This window comes from Maniola hyperantus, chromosome 7 (assembly GCF_902806685.2).
Source record: "Maniola hyperantus chromosome 7, iAphHyp1.2, whole genome shotgun sequence".
NCBI lineage: Eukaryota > Metazoa > Arthropoda > Insecta > Lepidoptera > Nymphalidae > Maniola > Maniola hyperantus.
This window is the reverse complement of record NC_048542.1, coordinates 11,496,894-11,520,425: the sequence shown is the minus strand read 5'-3', so window position 1 is coordinate 11,520,425 and position 23,532 is coordinate 11,496,894. Positions and strand designations below refer to the sequence as shown.

At 37.4% G+C, this 23,532-nt stretch overlaps 1 protein-coding gene across 2 annotated transcripts; it reads left to right on the top strand.

The window, feature by feature from the left end:
* The first annotated feature begins 466 nt into the window (after positions 1-466).
* On the top strand, positions 467-8,272 carry LOC117983575 (uncharacterized). Of its 2 annotated transcripts, none has more exons than XM_069499473.1 (2): positions 467-518; positions 7,240-8,272. In XM_069499473.1, the coding sequence occupies exons 1-2, from the start codon at positions 494-496 to the stop codon at positions 7,905-7,907; spliced, it is 693 nt and encodes a 230-aa protein (XP_069355574.1). In that variant the 5' UTR covers positions 467-493; the 3' UTR covers positions 7,908-8,272. The 2 variants fall into 2 exon arrangements, with proteins under 2 accessions (XP_069355574.1, XP_034826060.1); XM_034970169.2 differs by lacking the exon at positions 467-518 and adding an exon at positions 6,115-6,327.
* The last annotated feature ends 15,260 nt before the right edge of the window (positions 8,273-23,532 follow it).

Genomic DNA, 23,532 nt, shown 5'->3' with positions numbered 1-23,532 from the left:
AAGCTATGCGATGATAGATCATGCAGTAAGTCAGCCAATAGGCCAGTTACCTTTTCCTTGTAAATATTTTAGACTCAGATTGGGTTAGCACCGCCTCTAGCGTATGACATCTCCCTGATTAAAACCGTTAGCTGGAGTATTTGCGACGGTTTTCCACTTTAATGTAAACAGCCAATCGCACAAATGAAAACTGACATTACTGCGACCGGGCACAATTAAAATACGACGATAAAAATTTATCGCAACGCTCGAGTCGCCATCAACGAGACGAATTAATGTACATTTTTAACCAGGCGGGTTGATAGATTGACTTGCGCTTAACGATAATCATGCTTAAAAGAGCAATGCTGGTTGAGGACTAGGTTGGAGCTCGCTATCCATGCACATCGCACTCTATATAGCATGCCACAAACAGAACGGCTTTTTATTTATTTATTCAAATATTTTTCTGTTTTTTACAGGTATAAGACGTGACGTGCTATTTCCTGAATCAATGTCCAATAAATATCATGAGATAGGTATGTATTACAAAATCCTCTTACATGACTGTAATCAGCTAACCTCATTTCAGGACACGAGCCATCGCATGAGCCTTGCGTCAAATAACAGTGAATAGATTAGGGCTAAACTCGTCTGATTGCGGAATGCGTAATGTCTGATAAGCTGAATCAATGGGATTGACGCTAAAATCTGGGCGGATTTTAGTCACTGAAATTGAAATTGATTTCACATGGGCTGGGCGCCCATTGGCTTTGGTGCCTGAACGATTGCTTTTTAGCAGCTAACGCAGACAATATGTCAACTAAGGAGCAAGGCATGCCAGCAGAGCCAAGGTAAGACATCTTTCTTAATAACAGCTACCTAAAACTAAGCTTTTTAAGCTTAACGGCGGCGGCGACGCAGCGCAGCGGCACGAAAGCTCGAACACGTTGCATCTTCTATGTTTTGATTTCAGTATACCAATTTCAACGGTATGGTAAAGCACGTAAAGTTGAGTTTAAGTTTTTACCAAAAAAACTCAACTCCACCCTCTACTCGTGTGACTCGACTCCGTCTATTTATCGAGTCGCTTGAAGGAGGTGGGTACAGTCGACCGGACAGAACTACATACACCCACATAGTGGGTAAAATCGGGGTTAGAAATTTGTGTAGTAGTCCACGCGGAAGAAGTCGCGAGCATACGCTAGTGCAATAAATTTATTTTTAATTCAATTAGGTAATACCTATTTTACAACAACCTATTTATTTATAACTAGCTTACCCCCGCGACTTCATCCACGTGGACTACACGAATTTCAAACCCCTATTTTACCCCCTTAGGAGTTGAATTTTCAAAAATCCTTTCTTAGCGGATATCTGCGTCATAATAGCTATCTGCATGCCAAATTTCAGCCCGACCCCTCCAGTAGTTTGAGCTGTGCATTGATGGATCAGTCAGTCAGTCAGTCAGTAGGTCAGTCAGCTTTTTCTTTCATATAATATAGATAACATAATTGGCAGATGATAGATAACATTATCCCAGAAAATTAAAGAGTTCCCGCTGGATTTTTATAAACGTAAATCCACGCGGACGATGTCGCGGGCATCATCTAGTCAATAACAACTCATAATAATTATTTTACTTTAGTAGGCAGGTTTAGTAGGTAGAGATTGGGGCCGATTCTCTTGTACACAATCTCTAAACTAAACTAAATTAACGGATCTAAGTCTAGTGCTATCCTTTTCCGCAAGCAACATTATGAAAGGGATAGCAATATATTTAGACGTGTCATTTTAGTTTAGTTTAGAGATTGTGTACAACGGAATTAGCCACATTGTAGAACTAATTAAAACTATGCGCATTTGTAATGAAATTAGAAATGTCCTGTAAGCCAACGGGATTGACGCTAAAAGCTGGCTGGATATCGGTCACTGTAAATGAAATACAACTGAAATTCAAATGCGATTAAAACGAGCGGATATACAGGTAGTCGCGTTACGCATAAGGACCAAATCACACTCATATCTATAGTATACTAGCTGCCCTGGCGAACTTCGTTCTGCCTAACAGTCGACTCAAATTTTTTAAATTTTTCTCTCTGTAAGAATCATCCTCGTACTTCAAGGAATATTATAAAAAAAGAATGAGCGAAATCGGTTCAGCTGTTCTCGAGATTTGCGATCAGCAACACATTTAGCGATTCATTTTTATATATAGAGATACAGGTTGAGATGATAATCGGGTTATGAGGCGGGGGGACGCCCGCACACCCGCACGTTACCCGCGCTGGTACAGAGACCTTTGTGTGTGGGTCCCACTCGCACTTGACCAATTTTTATGTTTTACGTAAAAGTAAATTGGGATCGAACAGCTGAAATAGAAGGTATGCAGCGACTGTACGTTCCATTCCGCAAAATTCAACCGTCAATCCCGTAGCGGAGTAACGATAGAATAGAACTATGGGACAGTCCATCCCAGGTCTGTCTATTAGGTCCGCCAAACTTTGAGAAATCCTCAAGAGTCAAATCTCAAATCAGGCTGAATTATGAATCAGTTTATCGTTATAGCATTTTACTATATATAAAAAAACGTGTACGCTCCAATTATTATGTATTTATAGGATGTTGGAAACTTATTTAATCCATTTCCATACATATAAAAATTCAATTTATGTTATGAAAAGTTTTCCAAACGGAAAAGCATTTTGCGATAAATTGAAAAGTTTGGACATGTTTTATTAGAGGGAAGGGAAGCATGAGGGAAGCATTGCAATCAATTTCTAGTTAAGTTTATGAGTAGGTGGCATTCAAAGGCTTTGAATTTTATGACCTACCTAGTAGTCCGCCATTTTACTTTTTTTTCCAAAATAGCGGTCACGCATAAAACCTGTATTCAGTAACCTGTAAACCTCCATTCTCCCGTGCGAAGCCGGAGCGGGTTGCAAGTGTCCTATAATAATGTATACTGAAATAAGTAAAACTTAAACTAAAGGCATGCTACTGTAATATAGATGAGAAGGTCGCCAAGCTCGCTTAATTCCATTGAGAACTCACCGCGGCCCATTTCCTTCAATCACTTGACCATTAATACCGGGATCCAAATGTTTGTCCAGGATAACCACTTTATGCCGCGTTGAAATAAGTAATTATTATAATATGACCACTTAATCCGAGTTGAAATAGATAATACGTACTTAAGAGGGCGCAGTTCGTTGCTTTCTTCATACAAACGTAGGAGGGTGATTACTACATTATATTTTGATATTGTACGCTAAAAACTAAGTATTATCATTATCTTTGTAGGTTTATTGATATAATGTAAAACACTGAAAAAAATATTGATTTTAAAGTTACGAGCCTCGAAATATTCCTATTTTAACACTAAAGTTATGACAACTTTGGGCGTGAATAAATAAAATAAGAAGTGTGAAAATTCTAAAGCAATTTAAAATTAGTTTATTGATTTATTATTTGAAATATCTTTACTTTGTAAATACATATTTAGTATTTTTTTCTCCAAAAAAACTTTTCCTTAACCCTTTTCGCGCTTGATTTCGGGGAAAATCGTCGTGCCTCTCACTTTCTCGTACAATGTCAGGTGAAAAGCAAACAGATTACCCACGTGCGCCGAAAATTTCAGTCGAGCGTACTGCGTCACCTTAAACAGCTCTTTCCCGAGATGTCGCGCGTCGTTCACTTAGTTTTCATTATCATCACCCTACCCAACGCCGGCCCATCAGTGAGAATATCTTTCTTCTCAGAATGAGGCTTTAGCCATCCAGCACGACTGAAAAAGAATCGACGGTAGAATTAGGCGGTACGAAGTTCGCCGGGGCAGCTAGTATAGAATAGAATAATTAGAATTCCGAAGAAGTATTCTGGATCGCCGGGGATTGATTCAAGATTCTTTCTCATTCATTCAAGATATCAAAGTGGCAGTGTACACTTTTTGAATATCAATAGTTCAATTTTACAAGTAGGTACAACCCGTCGGAAATATCTAAATATCTGCGAACCTGGCTTAATGACGTCACGCAACGTGCTTGCGTTGGCAACGGTACTGGCACTGGTACTTGTAGAACATAGTGTTTATATACTCTTTTGCTACTGGATAGGCAAAAATGGGCTAGCAGCAGAGAAGCGCGAGAGAAAGCGCATTCCAGCGAGGTGCTCAGATATTTCCGACAGGTAATAATGGTGATAACTGTTGTCGACATCAACTGAAAACTAAATCTTTGAGGGTTCCAAACGCGACGGCTGAGAAAAACTCACAATAAAGTCAACCGAGATATTTTTTATTGTTCGTGAACATAATACAGTACGCGGCCGAAAGTGATGAACATCGGCCTTTAGAATGACATTTCATCTTTCGTAGAGCGTTGTCTCTGTCACTCATACCCATATGACACTTTGTCGGTCTCCACGACCGAGACAATGCTCTACAAATCTGCTGTCTCCTTCTAAAGATAGGTTCATCACTTATGGCCGCGTACCGTATCTAAGCGTACCTACGAGGTTAAATCCATTAGTCAGTACCCTTATTATAAATGAGAAAGCGTGTTTGTTTGTTGGTTTGTTCGTTTGTTGGTTTGTCCTTCAATCATGTCGCAATGGTGCAACGGATTGTCGTGATTTTTTGCATGGGTATAGAAAAAGACCTGGAGAGTGACATAGGCTACTTTTTATCCCGGAAAATCAAAGAGTTCCCACGGAATTTTTAAAAAACCTAATTCCACGCGGACGAAGTCGCGGGCATCAGCTAGTATTAAAATACGGCTAATGTGCACTTTCACGTCAGATTAAATGGATTATTCCGTTCGATGTTAACGAAACGTGAAATTAGCTGTCGAGTATAGTGACGCTGTTTATTTACACACCAAATTCGTTTTAGCTGCATGTAATGTAGTCGACACAGAGTAAGGGCGTTTGTGCACTCATGCGTGATTTTACGGATCCGTGATAAAAATACGAATCGAATTTGATGATAAAATAAAATGCTAGATCCTTTTTTAAGGACCTTTCATCTCGTCTCGCGGAATCCACGGGGGACCGGAGGGCTGGCAGTTACCTCGGTCAGCATAATATTAGTCTGGCCATTCAACGAGGTAACGCTGCCAGCGTTCTGGGCACCCTGCCTCGTTGCGGTGGTTTAGATGATATTTTCGATCTGTAATTTTTATGTTCTAGAATAAGTTTGGTATTTTTGTTTATTGTATTTTCATTCGAATCGAATGAACCTACGTATTTGTATGACGGCCACTTCGAAGAATCACGGATATGATCCGAATACGGATGAGTGCACAAACGCCCTATGGATCATGTGATATTCATATTACATGCAGAGGATTTTTTTATTTTTTATTCAGATACAAGTAAGCCGTTGACTGCAATCTCACCTGGTGGTAAGTGATGATGCAGTCTAAGATGGAAGCGGGCTACCCTGGAAGGGGTATGGCAGTTTTCATTAAACCCATGCCCCTTTTGATTACTACACGGCATCGTACCAGAACGCTAAAAAGCTTGGCGGCACAGCTTTGCCGGTGGGGTGGTAACTAGCCACGGCCGAAGCCTCCCACCAGACCAGACCAGAAATTTAGAAATTATAAAATACCAAACCCCTGCTAGAAATCGAACCCGGGACATCCCACAATAAGACCACAGTATTTACCACTGCGCCAAGGAGGTCGTCAACAAGGTTCGGTGAAGTGTGGTGAAGTCGTCTAGACAGAGCAATCGTGCGGTAAGTTCGTGACAAAGGAGCGACCGGAACTAGCCTACAGTACGCGAAAGGTCGAAATGGCAATATCGGGATGAAACGCCCCGCACACCCGCACAGTCCCCGCGCTAACACCCTGGGCCTTTAAGAATCCCGTGGGAACTCTTTAATTTAAAAGCTAGGAGCTCACACGTCGTTTGTGATACTGCAAAAAACGTAAGCTAAATACGTTTATCGAATATTCAATGTATTTGTCGAGCGCGATGACCTTTAACGTGTTCGGTTTGAAGTAGCGTCGTGCGTTGTAACTCGTGACTCGCGCATTGTAGTTAGGGCTATAATAACGCCATCTCTTTCACACTACACGTTTTTTATCGAACAGCAACCGAATAAGCGCCTAGTAGTGAATCATCGTTTGAACTGAGTGCACGTAATTTTACTTTACAAAATGGCCGACGAACCTATTGACAACAATTTATTGATTTCACTAGTGGAGTTGAGACCCGTTTTGTGGGACAGAACTGAAGAACTATACAAAAACCGCGACGCTACTCGAGCGGCTTGGAAAGAGATATTGAAGAAACTGTATCCCAATCTCAAAACAAAAGATGAAAATAAGAGAGGTTACTGTGGTATGTATGTTCTATTCAATAATTGTTTTGTGTATCTTCTAGTAGGTAGGTACTAAATAATACGGGGTATTTGACAACTAGTCAAATCAGTAACTTTTATTAAACGTCAAAACGCGCACTTAGTATGCGATATTCTATGAAATATTGGAATGTGACGACACATCATAATGACGTACCTACTTTTTTAGTTTAATCGATAATTTAAAATGGTTATTACACTTAAAACTAACAAAGGACATGGACTTTACGTATTTTGAAAGACCCTCCATTTAATAATCAGTGAGAAATAATTTTTTTTTGATGTAGTCAAATACCCAACTCGTTACTTTTGTAATGAGCACCATAACTTTCAATATTCATTAAAAAAAACAGCCAAGTGCAAGTCAGAGTCGCGTACCGAGGGTTCCGTACCAAAGTCGTATTTTTTCGACATTGTGCACGATAAACCAAAAACTATTATGCTTAAAATAAATAAAAATCTGTTTTAGAATGCACCTGCCAAATTTAATGATTCTAGGTCAACAGGAAGTACCCTATAGGTTTCTTGAGAGACACACAGACAGACAACGAAGTGAAGTGATAAGGATTTTTTACTTTTGAGGTACGAGACCCTAAAAACATACAAGTATCTACCTCATCCAATACAATAATATCCTAATTTTATTATGTGACTAGCTTATGCTTGCGTGGATCACACAAATTTCAAACCCCTATATCTTCCCCTTAGGGGTTGAATTTTCAAAAATCCGTTCTTAACAGATGCCTAAGTTATAATAGCTATCTGCATGCCAAGTTTCAGCCCGATCCGTCCAGTAGTTTAAGCTGTGCGTTGATAGATCAGTCAGTCAGTCAGTCACCTTTTCCTTTTGTATATTTAGATTATTTAACTAATCGTGCGTATGTCTTTTACAGCTAAACTGCTCGTGCAGAGGTGGACTCATTTAAGAGACAATTATAATCGATCATACAAAAAGATCCAAGATCAAAAGAGGTCAGGAAATTGCGCTAGAATGGCAAAGCCTTATATATATAGCAAACAGTTAAGCTTTCTGAATAAAATAATACAACCTAGGATGTCAATAAGCGATGCAACCACCGAAAATAGCAATACAGAATTCGAAACCCAGAATTCCGATACAAACGAGGGATCAGAAATAGATCCGATAGAGGTGACTAAGAAACCAACACCTAAACGCAACGCAATACCTAAAAAACCAGACAACAGTGAAGAAAGAGCGAGAGAGATAAACCCTGTAGATGCAAAGATGATTAAATTTACGGATTATTATTCAAATAATGAACCCACAGTAACTAATCGCCATCTTTCATTTTTTAATGGGATATTACCAACATTAAACAATTTTGACGATAATGAAGTTCTGGAATTTCAAATTGGAGTACTACATCTATTGAAAAATATCAAAAGCAGTCGCCACAATCACGAGTTGCCATCTTTCCGTGGATATTTTACTCAAGAATACCAAGTTGAGAATAATGCTGCTCTAAATTGTACCAGTAGAAATGTGACTACAATACCAGCTTCATTGAAAAGTCACAGGTCGGATGAATCATCAGATTAGTATTCCTATTTAGATTACTCATTTGATTATAATGACTTCAATTCTGTGTGTATATTTTGGACCCAAAAATGTGTATTTTAGTTACATGAATAATATGATTCATATAAACTTTTGTATAACCAAATCAAAATACGTATATGCAAAATTGCATCAGTACTAAAATAAAATTGGATTATATTATATTTAAGGAGTGTAGGTATACAAATAAAAAATACGCTGTTTTATTGTTATAACTAAACAACGTATTTTTTTTGTTTACCTACTTCCCTAAACAGATGTATATCCAATTTCATTTAATACTGATGCACTTTTGTATACCTATTCGTATTTTGATTTGGTAATGTTAAAATCTCCAGAACATTAAATGGATATTCGAAAGTAATTGAATGAATTTTTTCATTGTTTTAGCTCTTCGTGCAGTTTTTTAAAGTTTCTAGTGTGTAGGTACCTGATGTTTCTTGATTTATAATATAAATCTAAAATCTATTATGCCGGCGGCGAAGCCACATTCCACTTTGATACTAATACAAAAGTCAACAAAGGATGTCTATTCAGTGTGTTTGAAAACTGCGGCTGTTTGATTTTTACACGAATGAAAATGTATTTTGAAACTTTTTGTGCGTTCAAAACAGAATACTGTCAAAAACGTGCACATTTCAGTACGTTAGTATTATTTACAGGATGTACTTTAAAGTACTTTTCAGTACGTTAGTATTATTATACAGGGTGTAACTAGAACGCTTGCAAAACTTAGCGTTATTGTTATACTACCTAAACACAATCCAATACCAATAACCATTTGCCTCATTTTGCAATTTTAGTGATTTAGTATTTTTAAAGCCGCAATGCAAAACTCGGGTTAATGCCCCGCCTACGACAATTAACTCCGAGTGGCCTTCTTACGCAAATTGACCTCTAGCGTCAGTCAGATGTTTTGTTTGTAATATAGTAAATATTAACAAAATTATAGGATTTATTTTCGCGTTTTATTTTTTGGTATCATATCAGTAATCATCAGTACTATAACCTGTCTGCGTTTTTGCCAACGCTGCGTTCTGGTATCTGTATATTCTGTGCTTTCAGGTAAACTCACCCCGTAAAAACGTTCAAATAATGACGCTTGTTAGACGCAATAAAGTGCAATTCAGCTCGCACGCCACAAGGCTGTGGTCTAAAATTTAACAAACGCCACTCTCTCTATCGTACAAACTCTTTTCTTTTAACTCTCTCTCTCTTTCTTATGAAATAAGCCTTATGCAAAAACCTTCGAAGAGACGCGCTACTATAAGTAGTATATTTCTCATATAACGTGACCAAGTGAGCCTACCTGGTATTGTCATGTGAATCTAGCATACAATACCTTAATATGTTAGATACATACTAAGGAATGGTATACTGCAAGAAATAAAATCTCACGTTGTACAATAACTTGTCAGTGAGATTTCCAAGTAAAGGCACACCATTGTTATAACACAATACTTTAAGGAGTTTAAACAATGTAATCGTATGACGAAATACATTTACCTACCTATGTATATTATTAACCACTTATTTTTAATTGTCTAACTTCTTGTTTGATTTATCGATTTCGTATAAAGAGCAAAAAGTATTGAGTGGTCTACTACGTCATATAGAAACTTAACTTATGAGTATAAAGCTTTGTCTTCTCTATTTGGGCTGGTTGGAGGCTTCGGCTGTGACCACCACCCCACCGGCAATGCCGTACTGCCAAGCGATTTAGCGTTCCGGTACGATGCCGTGTAGAAACCAAAGGGTTTAATAAAAACTGCCATACCCCTTTCCGCCCGCATCCATCTTAGATTGCATCATCACTTACCACCTGCGGAGTGATTCACTAACTCATTGTCCAACACCAAGCTCATTTTTTAATCCGTTGAAGGTTTTCTCCGAAAATATTTTACTATCACCCAGTGAAGCAGCAATGTAGAACCAAGTAACCTCGGTGGATATCATTCAGTGTTATACACTGAGTTAGCGAACCACCTAGCAGGTGAGATTGCAGTCAAGTGCTAACATAATTATATCTGAATAAAAAAAATAGGTAACATATAAATTGTAAAGGCTTAGATACATGGAAAGCGCGATTAAAATTGAACGTCATAATTATCGCACGCATAGTAGTAGCCTTTAGTAGGTAGGTACCTATACATATAATATTTTGTGAAAAGCTCTGATAGCCTAGTGGTTAGGACGTGCGCCTCCTAATCGGGCGGTTGGAAGTTCGATCCCGGGCAGCACCTTTAACTTTTCGGAGTTATGTGCTTTTTAAATATCACTTGCTTTAACGGTGAAGGAAAACATCGTGAGGAAACCTGCATGCCTGAGAGTTCTCCATAATGTTATCAAAGGTGTGTAAAGTCTGCCATTTTGCACTTGACCAGCGTGGTAGACTATGGCCAAAGCCCTTCTTACTCTGAGAGGAGACCCGTGCTTTGTAATGAGCCAGCGATGGGGTGCTCATGATGATGATGACGATTTCAAGTTACTTGATAATGTTATATTGTGCCAATAAGTAGGTAGATTGGTTTCGCTCGTACTATTATTGCGCATTACCAAATTGATGCCTATACAAAAAATAAATATTATTACAATAATTATTATCAAAACTAGAATAAGAAATCGACGTGGTATGATGAAAATATTATTCAAGGCTTGTAACAACTAATTGTGACAAGGTTGTATTAAAAAATAATAATCATTGAAATACATTACAGATAACCTAGATAGGTATCTAAGTTGATTCCTAGAAAATGATTTTCCTAATCGTAACTTAGCAATCATTATTTAAACACTAACTTAACCAGTAGTTGTAGAAAACTTTGGTTTACAAATTACATTATTATGACTGACACTGTCTTGCGAATTATTTTAATTTCATAATATTTTAAGAAACAACAAAATCTTACCTGTTAAAAAGCTCATACTTGAGTAATCGAAATTGAAACGAATGGGCTGCTTAGAACATGTTCATCTACCGACCACTCTTGAACTTTTAAGTTAACCCATAGTCGTTATCTACAGTACGCGGCAGAAAATAATGTAGGTACATCGACCTTTAGAAAGAGATAGCGGTTTTGTAGAGTATTGTCTCTGTCGGTGAGAAAACGTCACATAGGTATGAGTGACGTGCGGGTGTGCGGGGCGTCCCCCGCCTCATACCCCGATTGCTATCTCAACCTGTCGATAAGCTGTGTAAATTGTGAATATTTTTTATGCATGTAAACGTACTTAGAGAATAGTCCTTAAAGGTCCATACAGAAGGTTATATTCTAATACGGTTTACGAAATGTAACTGTGGGAAATGTGAATAATTTCGTATGCACGTACAATGTACATCTACAGAATAGTCCTTTAAGGGTTATACAGACGTTTACTTTACACCGTTTCTGAAATGTGAAATATGAATAATCTCAAATGCATGTAAACGTAAGAGAATAGTAATCCTTAAAGATCTATACAAACGGTTACGTAATACAGTTTCCAAAATGTACGGGTAAGGAAGCTGTGTGAAATGTGAATAATTTCGTTGGCACATAAATGTAGGGAATAGTCTTTAAAGGTCTATACAGACGGGTACCTACCTCATACAATTTACGAAAAGCACAAGTAAAGAAGCTGTGTGAAATGTGAATAATTTCATATGCACATAATAATTGATCCTTTTTTCCACGCACATGCAAACTGTGGAATCAACTCCCTTCGGCGGGGTTCCCATTAGATTACAACATGGGCGGACTAACAAATTCCTAAAAGGCCGGCAACGCATTGGTGGTTCCTCTGGTACTGCTAGACGTTCATGGGCGGCGGTAATCACTTAACATCAGGTGACCCGCCTACTCGTTTGCTCGCCTTTTTATTTTAAAAAATGCAGAGAATCTGCAAGATCTTAACATACGGTCTGCATTGGGTCTGCAAGGTTCAAGCCAACTGCAAAATTGCAGTAAGTATGCTCTGAACTGCATCAAAACTGCCCATTGGCTTCTTAATCTGCGTGCAGATAACACTGCGTGCCAACACTGCATAGCAAACCAACATCACTTGGAATGCGAAGTTTCGAAACATTTTTGCTCAAGGTTTCTGTTACGAACCGCTAAGGTGTGGAATGCCCTCACCTTCCGGCGTCCCTGTTTCCTGCCACGTCTAACCTAAATTCCTTTAGGGCAAGAGTGAATAGGCATCTTCTAGTCTAACACGTTCCCACCTAGACCTCATTATTGCTTTTTATCAAGCCTATCTCGCAATAAAAAAAGTCGGTTGGCATTTGCTATGCGGTAATATTACATACAGTTCACTGCAATTAGGGAACTTCTAACAAAACGAGGTTCGACGTCACTTGCAGGCGTTGTCCATACTACCCATATCCATATATCCATACTTCCATATCCATACTAATATTATAAATGCGAAAGTGTGGCTGTCCGTCTGGCTGTCTGTCTGCTAGCCTTTCACGGCCCATCCATTTAACCGATTTTGACGAAATTACAGCGATAGCTTGCATCCTGGGGAAGGACATAGGCTACTTTTTATCCCGGAAAATCAAAGAGTTCGCACGGGATTTTTAATTTTTTTTAATGAAGTCGCGGGCATCATCTAGTAGTATATATGACGCTAGATAGCCCTAAGGTAGCCCTATTTCTTTCTGATTTCTCGTCACCATAGCCTAATATTTGACAAATCGTCGATTCAGCTGCTTGATTGCGGTAGAATGACAGCTATAACGTCACGATCGCAATCACCTCTGATTGGTTGACACTCGCTCACTACTGGCAACCATGCATTATTGCAGCAAGAATCGCACAAATTCAGCCAATCAGAAGAATTGAGATTGTAATAATGATTGATGCAGGTTTTACGAAATCGACCTACGGGATCAAACGGAGAGTTCTTTCACTCTAGTTAACTCTGGTTATGTTAACTGAACTAAAACTGCATCCAAACCACAATTTACAGGTGACTTGCAGTCTAAATGTAGACCGTCTGCATAGATCCTAAGGAACAACATTAGTTGTATACATAGTTAATCTATCAACAGTGCTTCTAACGTATTCAGCACGGAACGTGATTTCAGCACGGATTTGCGCTTCGACGCTTATTGCTTTGTGTCAGCTAAATAAACTGGCGCGACTTATACGTAGTTGTTAAGATAAATCGCTAGAAAGAAAGACGGTGAAGATTTATCTTTTGAACTTACTTTAGAATCCATTGTTTCTTCTTCTCTATCGTTCACTCTTGAAAGTGGTCGTGGATATGAATTCTTCACTGCTGCGTCCGATCTCAATCTATCGACTTCTGTTGGTGGCATTACGTGCACACGGAGACAGGCGTGTTCGTTGCGGAACAGAGCCCACGTGGACGTGTGCCCTCCACTCGACTTTGTACCACGAGGTGTTGGACAGTAGGTACTAGGTAGGTACCACTCTTCCTCATAATGTGAATAAAAAACTTGAGGATTCGCAGTAATTGTACAAGCGACGAAAGGCGTTGATTTATTTTCTGTTCTATGGGTTTGTATTTTTACAATGTGCGGTCTAGTTTATTTTTAAGTGTCGTCTCCAGCATCATATTTCCTATACTTTTAATCCATGCAAAAGGTTTATTGTAACTAGTATAGCTAATGTAATATGAGCGTTTAGGGATGTATCTCATTTAGTGGATATGAATGGACGAACATCATGATTTGACACCAAAAAAATACGTAATAGTTACGTTTAAATAAAAGGCGACTTAATAGACGATGTATAAAAAGCAATACATACATATTCGTCTTCTAATAAACATTCTTATCTCTCTTTCTCAGAAGAGTTAACATATTAGCGAATGCCGTCGAACCCGCTGTACGTAGGTATATAATTACTAATATGTATAATAGTCCAGCAGCCGCAAAGTATTTTTTTTGTATAATAACAGGCAGAATCTTCGGAAGTAGGTTCTGTTTGACGAGACGTCCAAGTTTTCCTCTGTGCAAATTCTCGATAGAGGCTACCTATAATTGTACTTACCTAATGCGCAGGTATAAAACATGTCGATTTGGTGGGGTGTCGAAATTGTCTGAATAACTAAGTATTTTTTTAATATTGAGATAATTGGATAAAAAACTCGGAAAAACAATATTGTTCTAAAAAATAAATGGTATGACTGGAGTGTCCTCTGAATATGTCCAAATAACGAGGTCATAAAAATTATGAATAACCAGCTGATTTCTTGTATGCAGCATCTCTACATAGTATAAAAAAAGATTCCGACGAATTGAGAACCTCCATGCACAAACATGCACGGGCTGCAATGGCTTGTATAGTACGGTATAATAACATTGTAAATTGAAAAATTAAAAAGAGCAACCGTCGAGTTTCTTGCTGGTTCTTCTCGGTAGGAACGGCATTCCGAACCAGTGGTAAATTAAACCTGACTATTCATAAGCACTTTTAAAAAGTTTACATGAATAAAAAAACATTCTATTCTATTCTATTCTATTCTCCTCCTTTTTTTGAAGTCGGTTAATAAAGTCGCTTCCCGCGTCTTTCTCTATGTATGTATGAACGCGTAGATCTTTTAAACTACGCAACGGATTTTAATGCGGTTTTCACCAATAGATAGAGTGATTCAAGAGGAAGGTTTATAGCTATAGTTTAATTCTCAAAAAAATAGAGATCCCTAGAGAAATTGAAATAATGTGAATTAGGTCGGAAAAAAATCCGAGGCAATGACACCTCAATGACACCACATTAGTATCTACGTTGCACCCATGCGAAGCCGGGGCGGGTCGCTAGTAGTAAATATTTGTACAATGAAATGGCCACATAGTCCTACAAATTTAGTGGTACGTTTTCCCAGTCCTACGCTTAGAAGTTGTCCATTTTACGGTAACAATTTTTTCATCAAAGGTGCATCAAGTATTTACACCTCATAAGCTCAGTATTTTATCTTTGCACTAATGTTAAACCGTTTAGTGTATAGCGTAGAATTACCCTCGCTTATCGCCTCACATTTAGTTCTTCGGATTAGTTTAATACCGTCGGCTTTAGTTCGCTTTACAAGGGATTAGAGGAATAGCTGCATGTACTTGTTTATAGCTCAGTATTTGAATACCCGATATTTTACACGAGGTGAGATTAGAAAGAGTTTGACAAAGTTAGATAACAGCTTATGAAAGGCTTGATGTAGGTAAGTAGGTACATAGAAATAGGAAGTACCTATTTATTAGATGATATATTATAATTATAATCCATTCAGAGTTATTCTACCTTTAATATTTGTCGTCTTATGTTGGCACTACTTCCTGTTAATTATATCTGAGTAGGTATCTACCTTAAATCTATATAAATATACTAACACCTATAAAATAATGCTCCTAATAGGTACCTACTTGAAACAAAATTTGTATTTAATACATATTTCTAGCTATCCCACTTCGATTAAGAAAATAAAGCAAGAGACAAACACAATCCAGACAGATTACAATAATTTTAACTTCCGTCATGATAAGCTACTTACAGGGTGTAACTGGCAAAAACGAAGACAGGTGATAGTAGGCACCAACTGATGATTACTGATATGATACCACAAAAATCCTATGATTTTGTAAAAATTTACGATATATTGCAAATAAAACATCTGACTGATGCTAGAGGTCAACGAACGTTGCGTAAGTAGGCCACTCGGAGTCAATGCCGCGTCGTAGGCGGGACATTGACCCAAGTTTTGTACGCTATACATTGCGGGTTTGAAAAGTACTAAATCACTAAAACTACAAAATGAGGCAAATGGTTATTGTTACTGGATTGTGTTTAGGTAGTATAACAATAATGCTAAGTTTTTGCTAGCGTTCTGGTCACACCCTGTATAATAGTAATATACTTCAGGAGCACTTCTTGGATTAGTCCAAGCCATAGGTAATTTTCATAACAGAGAGTCCTCTTCCATCCATTAGTAGAATAGGTATTGTACACGGGAAAACAAGTTTGCATTGAAACAGCGTTCATTGTGTATGAAAAATGACAATTAATCGCGAACGGAGAATGTGCTGGAATAAGGAAAAATTACCCATTCGTTCCGAGCGAACGAGTGATAAAATTGTACAATGGTCTCCTATTCAGAGTTTCCGATGTTCATACTGACCCATTTACGTATTTCAAGGACGTGAGTTATTGCAAGCGTTTTTAAGCAACCTTTTTTTCGTACCTACTTAGATACATGTTTCGTATTATTTTGAAAGAATAGGAAATTAAAACTTAAAAAAAGCTCTAGCGCTAAGAGATAATAATATTATTATGCAAGAAAATCGCTTTCGAGTGTTACTTTGTCGGAGCAATAATGAATGACTATTTATTAATATTAATTTACGTAAAGGCACGTAATTTTTCCTATTTTCCTAATGTTTTCGAACTTGCAAAAAACCAATTGTCGAGATTTAATGAGACTGGGACTAGGGCCAAACTAAAGTGCTTTAGGTACGTCAATCTTCCTATTCACAGATTGACTTGTATCTGCTGTGTTGTAGGCTGAAAGGCGGGTACACGGTCAACAAGAAGACAGCAGGGGTTTTAGCCGGTAAGAGTCCGGCTCTACCTACCAGTGGTGGTGTCCAGGAGGATTTTCCCCCTGCTGTATAAAAAAAAAAAGATTGACTTGTATGGTTTTAGGATTGAATTGATTAGAATCGGTTTTAAATCATTTGCGTAATCCGGATTCCGGACCCAACAGAAACCAACATCTGACGCTAGTAGTCGACACAAGTGAATGAATATTCAACCCAAATTACGAAACTAGTCGGCTCTGCTACCTATATACCTATATATTTGTTGTTTCTGAATACATTGGTTGGTCCGTTGTTAACAAACCCTACAATTACAAGGTAATTAATTATATATACCTACACTAGATAATGCCCGCGATTTCGTCCGCGAGGATTTAGATTTTTCAAAAATCCCGTGGGCACTCATTGAGTTTTCGGGATAAAAATTACCCTAAAATCGTGTCCGGGGTCAATCTCTGCACCAAAAATAGACGATGTCCATGTGGATTTAAGTTTTTTAATACCCATGGGAACTATTTGATTTCTGGGACAAAAAGAAGCCTAAGTATGTCCTTCCCGGGGATGTATGCTACAGTTCCGTACCAAATGTCGTCAAACCGGTTAAACTGAAAAGCTAACAGATATACAGACAAACTTTCGCATTTATAATAATATTAAGAATTGTCTACGTGGAAATGCTAAAATACAACCAACTTTATTTAGATAATTTGAGCCTGAGCTAAATTGTAGCTCTAGAATATACATATAAATTCGACACAGGTGTTCGTATCGCAATTTGTAACTCAATCAAAACAGAATTTGAAAAAATTACGGCTCGTTTTTCCCGTAGGTATAAACTATATATAATTTAGTTGCTATACGAGCTTTATGCTACGTTAAACTTGTAGCAAACGGTAACACGAGATTACGCAAGTAGGTTTTCTCTCAAAGAAGACCTAAGAAACACTTTTCAGAAATTCCACCCGAACAAGTGCCGCAGCAAGTTTATAATAATTTCGATGAGCGTTTAATCTATTAGCTTTTTGTGATCTTTTTATTAGAATTTTTTGCCACTATACCTATCTACTATGGACCCCCGCTAGGAGGACGGACCACATCAGACGAGTCGCAGGGAGCCGCTGGATTCAGGCGGCGTAAGACCGTGGCGTGTGGAAGTCCTTACAAGAGACCTACATATGTCCAGCAGTGGACGTCTATCGGTTGATGATGATGATGATACCTACCTATTATTACTGACCACGGGTCTTCTTTTAGAATAAGAACTAACGCTGGCTTAATACGAATTTGCAAATTTCACAGACTCTGGACAACTACCAGATATGCAGGATACCTCGCGATGTTTTTCTTCGCCGTTAAAGTAAATGTTACTTATAATGCACATAATTCTGAAAAATCAAAAGGGCGTGCTCAGGATCGAACTCCAGACCTTCCATATAGGTGGTTGAAATCTTAACTGCCTACTAGATAGGATATCACCGCTTCACCTATCATCAGTCAGCTAATTTTCTAGCTTTGTTACAAAGCTGAGAAATCTAATCCCAATAAGTTGTAGGAAATGTTATAGGTCTATGAGGAAATGTTCGAATATCTAGCTATAGCAGAAGATGGTAATCACTAACATTTCAGCTAGGTAATTAAAGTACTCTAATGTATTGCTAAACTTAGTAGCAAAGTTATTCAGCTGCGGAGATAGATTGCAGGATGATATTATTGAGTCGGGGGATTTGAGTTACTACCTAGTACTTTCAATTGAGCTATTGAATTTTCAATCACGCTCCAGGAAGTTTCGACAAATGCTGTAGACCTGATGTTAGGGTAGGCTAACTCGAAAGCTTTTAGGCCCCGATTATACCTGTAAGTTTACTCACGTAAGTAACTTACTCGTACGTGGTCTGTACCCGTAGTACAAGATTTTACGTCTCACCAAACCAAACCAAATTCGAGAGTCGAAATACTTCCGCGTTACAGTAAACTGGATCTTAAATGCCTTGTTTTAAAGCTCAAGTTTGTCTACACTTCTACAGCCAGCGCTCCAAGCGGAAACATTGCGACATTAAAATCAGTGGCATTGAATATTTGACTTCAATTCAAGGCTTTTTAGGTTCATTTTACTGTAACGCGGAAGTATTTCGACTCTCGAATTTGGTTTCGTTTGGTGAGACGTAAGTTCTTGTACTACGGGTACTGTCCTTCAATCACGTCGCAACGGTGCAACAGATTGACGTGATATTTTGCATGGGTATAGATAAAGACCAGTGGCCCTACCGCGGTTGTTTGACAGCTACAATGTCACGATCGCAATCATCTCTGATTGGTTAACGCTCGCTCACTATTGGCTACAATGCATTGTTGCAACAAGAATCGCACAAATTCAGCCAATCAGAACAATTGAGATTGTAATAATGATTGATGCAGGTTTTAGACAATCGCCCTACTGGAGAGTGACATACTTGTAGGCTAGGAAAATCAAAGCGTTCCCACGGGATCGAAAAACAATTTTAAGAAAATATTTTGGTGTACATGTTAAATTCTCGTTAAAATATAATCTGATTTGAAGTTTCATGGTACTTAACCAGGGTAAGATTATTGCGAAAGGATTCGGGAAAAACCCGTACTATTATCCCAAGAAAATCCCTATCACTATGTGAAAATGGAAATGGGCTACGACCAATGAAGAATATGACGCAGCGAGCGGGAGGGTAGATAGATCAATATAATTTGCAAATTTAGCTGTAGTTTAGGGGGATATATTCTAACGATGTTGTTTGTTGATAGAAAAGCCGAAACACGTGTTAGATAATAAATAGTAATTTTACTCAATCGTGTATTTTTAGGGTTCCGTACCTCAAAAGGAAAAACGGAACCCTTATAGGATCACTTTGTTATCTGTCTGTCTGTCTGTCTGTCTGTCTGTCTGTCTGTCTGTCTGTCCGTCTGTCTGTCAAGAAACCTACAGGGTACTTCCCGTTGACCTAGAATCATGAAATTTGGCAGGTAGGTAGATCTTATAGCTGACATTGGGCGAAAAATCTGAAAACCGTGAATTTAGGGTTAGATCACACAAAAAAAATTAAATTGTTGTCATGAACTAATAATTAGTATTTCCAACTTTCGAAGTGAGTAACTATATCAAGTGAGGTATCATAATATGAAAGATCTTCACCTGTACATTCTAAAACAGATTTTTATTTATTTTTATGCATCATAGTTTTTGAATTATCGTGCAAAATGTCGAAAAAATACGACTGTAGTACGGAACCCTCATTGCGCGAGCCTGACTCGCACTTGGCCGGTTTTTTTTAATTTGAAAGCCATTATAAATACCTACACCACCACCACCATTCCGAAATAAATATAACGAATGACGCTATTCTAGTCCAATGTATCGCAACATTAAAATTGAAGCGAAATTGTTCCCCAGAATGCACAATATGCGTCTTCCACACCCGCGCTATGTGACATGTTATTAAAAATTTTGTTGAAATATGAAAATGAGAGCGCGCGGTTGTTGCTGAGTATCTCGTAGTAACTGCTACATAATACTAGTGGTTCGTCCTGAACTAAGACCTCACGGTATATCATTATTATTATTTATTATTTTTATTTATTAATTATTATTTAATAAGAACGGCCATAAATTTCCCATAAGATAGTTTTTTTAACATTAGACCCAAAAAGAGCTTAAGAGTTATTGGAGATGTTCACCTGTTAAAATGCTGAGAGCAATAATGCAAAAAGTTCGCTTCGCTATTATTTGTTACAAAATTATGGTAAAAATACTGATGCCCACTAAAAGTTAATAAATTTCGTTTCTTTATAATAATTATCTAAGTACAGGATGTAACTGAAATTACACACAAGTTTCAGTTTCTAATATGTAGCCGTTTTTAACATATGTATAGCGTCGAATTCAATCTCCATAAAGGCACGAGGTCTGACAGTTCTAAATTTTTAAAACAGTCAGACTGTGTCTGTCCATTTCACAGTTGGTACATTGGTAGGAAGGGGCCGCCGATACGCTAAAATATAGTTGCACGATCAGAATCATTACGAATGTCCCAGTTTTAAAGCTGATACCATTTCTATAAGATACTAGCTGACCCGGCGAACTTCGTACCGCCTAACAGTCGATTCTTTGATTTTTTTATTTTTTTTAATACTTACAATTTTTTAAATTTTTCTCTCCGTAAGAACCATCCTCGTACTTCAAGGAATTTTATAAAAAAAGAATTATCGAAATCGGTTCAGCTGTTCTCGAGATTTGCGATCATCAACACATTCAGCGATTCATTTTTATATATAGAGAAGATATTTAGAATTCAGCGATGATAAGAAACCAAACTGAACTGTTAAGCAGTAGCACGTATTAAGTATGAACTGAATGAACTGATAAAACACATTATGTTCTGTCCATAAATTTGATCTTGTTTAAGTTCGAATAACTTTTATAATACGACCTGCAAGTTGGTAAAAGTTGGGCAAGAAAGTTACTAAGTAGGCGATACTTGTAGATCATATCGATATAATAAAGGAACTTAACGACTAAGTAGTTTATAAGTTTAGTAAGTAACGATGTGCTAAAGACAGAGCTGTAACTATAAAGTCAGAATATATTTGTTGTAAAATGAGAGTACCTACTACTACGACTAGCGACTTGCGACTAGCGACTTGTGACTAGCGACTTGCGACTTGCGACTTGCAACTTGCGACTATCGACTTGCGACTATCGACTTACGACTTGCGACTTGCGACTTGCGACTAGCGACTAGCGACTAGCGATTTATTTATTAACTAGCGACTTCGACCGCGTGGACTACACAAATTTTAAATCCCTATTTACTATTAGGGGTTGAATTTTCAAAAATCCTTTCTTAGCGGATGTCTACGTCATAACGGCATTTTTATATGCCATGCCACATGTTTCAGCCCGATCCGTCCGGTAGTTTGAGCTGTGAGTTGATAGATCAGTCAGTTAGTCAGCTTTTCCTTTTATATATAAAGATAGACAATCACAGTACTTACCATTAAAAATATTAATTTCTAGTAAGCTAGAAGTGGCTGTTTAGCTGTCACAGAAAAAGTATAAAATAAATAGCTATAAGCTAAGCTGATTGAGTGTCTTAGTAGTATATTTATGAGCGAAAGATGACTAAATAATAAACAAATAGTAAAAGTAAATAAGATAAGACAATCTAGATATTCAATATCTTATAAAAAACCAGCCAATTGCGAGCTAGACTCGCGCACCGAGGGTCCCGTACTACAGTTGTATTTTTTCGACATTTTGCACGATAAATCAAAAACTATTATGATGAAGAATAAATAAAAATTTGTTTAAGAAGTTCTTTCATATGAGACCCCTCTTGGTGTAGTTATTTTACTTTAAGAGTTCCAAATACTAATTATTTGTTCATGAACACATTTTTATTATTTTTTACGTCACCATAGCCTATACATTTGACATAATATCGTTGATTCAGGATCAAACTGAGAGTTCCCTTACTCTAGTTCCCTCTGGCGTCGTCCATGATTCAGAATTTTATTTTGTTTTATTTGTTTTTTGCAATCAACAGCGATATATACAATATAATTTTACATAATAACAGACTGAAAATAAGGCCAAATAGGATTACAATTTTTTACAGATTACTTAAATAGATATTAAATATAAATTTATAACAGTACGTTTGATAATTTAAACAAGCTTTACAATAATATAATAATATGAAAATATAAAAGTCAATTAACTAGTAAAAATACCTAGTAGGTGATTCACAACATATATATGTAATTTTAATGTAACGTAATAATTTAAATTTAAATGTATTATGTTATTTAAATTTTATTACATGTACGAATATATTAACATAAAAAACATGTTTTACACGAAACATCATCCACATTTGTTACCCAAGCGTCCTTAAATCGCTATGCAGGCTTTAGAGCTCTGGAGGATTATTCTTTTGCACTTGTAAATCCATTAAGCCAGCAAGATAACCGTAGCGGAGATTTGTTGAGATCCATTCTACTGAAAATGTAAAACAGTACGGTGGAATGTTTTAATGTATTAATGCTCATTTGGCTTTCACTATGTAAGTTTAATATTACTACGTAGGTACTTTTCATAATTTCTCTAAAATGGTAGTAGTCAGCAGTGTCCCATTTTACTCTTTGCGTGTCTATATTAAATATATAAAAGAAAAAGGTGACTGACTGACTGACTGATCTATAAACGCACAGCTCAAACTACTGGATGGATCGGGCTGAAATTTGGATTGCAGATAGCTATTATGACGTAGGCGTCCACGTGGCGTCCGCTAAGAAAGGATTTTTGAAAATTCAACCCCTAAGGGGGTGAAATATGGTTTTGAAATTTGCGCAGTCCACGCGGATGAAGTCGCGAGCATAAGCTAGTTCTCAATAAAGGAGGGTGGTGTACCCTAGTTTTGACAGCAGATATTAATCGATTGTCCAGGTTAAGCAATGTTGACCTAGTCGGCAACTGGAAGGGTGATCTATTTCGAAAGCCCAAAATTAACTTTTACTATTTCATCTTTTCCTTGGAGAACATTTTGAGCGTCCACCCCGGTTATTATCTCTATCATCTAAAAATAATGGAAATTGTATTTTTATTCGAGCTGTACTATTATTCTGCGCAACCCCCTACCATTATTGTAAGAGGTCACGATTCTCACCATGAAAGAACGCAATATAGAGAGTTATTTTAATTTTTATGGCGAGGACGTAGTCAGAATCTTATTGTTATACCACAGCTCTCAGACCCCACTTATTTACAGAGTTTAAATGCATTTTAGATGATCTGGCTTAGGTAAAGGACCAGTTTTTTTGAAATCTGAATATAATAATAATGTTGTATAATTTATTTCTACACAGTTTTATAAGCTCTTTCAAATCGTCAAGGGTTTTGTTCGAGGTTAATTTCCAAAAGATCCCTCTAACGATCTAACAAAAATGTGATCGTTTGAACACGTGATAATTTCAGTGGCTTGATTTTGTATTTCATAATGACACAGTTATAAACTTCTATATCCGTTATGGCTGTAACAATAA

Bases quoted from the DNA above. Each gene is read 5' to 3' on its own strand.
- LOC117983575 (XM_034970169.2), top strand. From the start codon at position 6,144: ATGGCCGACGAACCTATTGACAACAATTTATTGATTTCACTAGTGGAG. The intron at 6,328-7,239 runs GTATGTATGTTC...TGTCTTTTACAG, and splicing joins AAATAAGAGAGGTTACTGTG to CTAAACTGCTCGTGCAGAGG.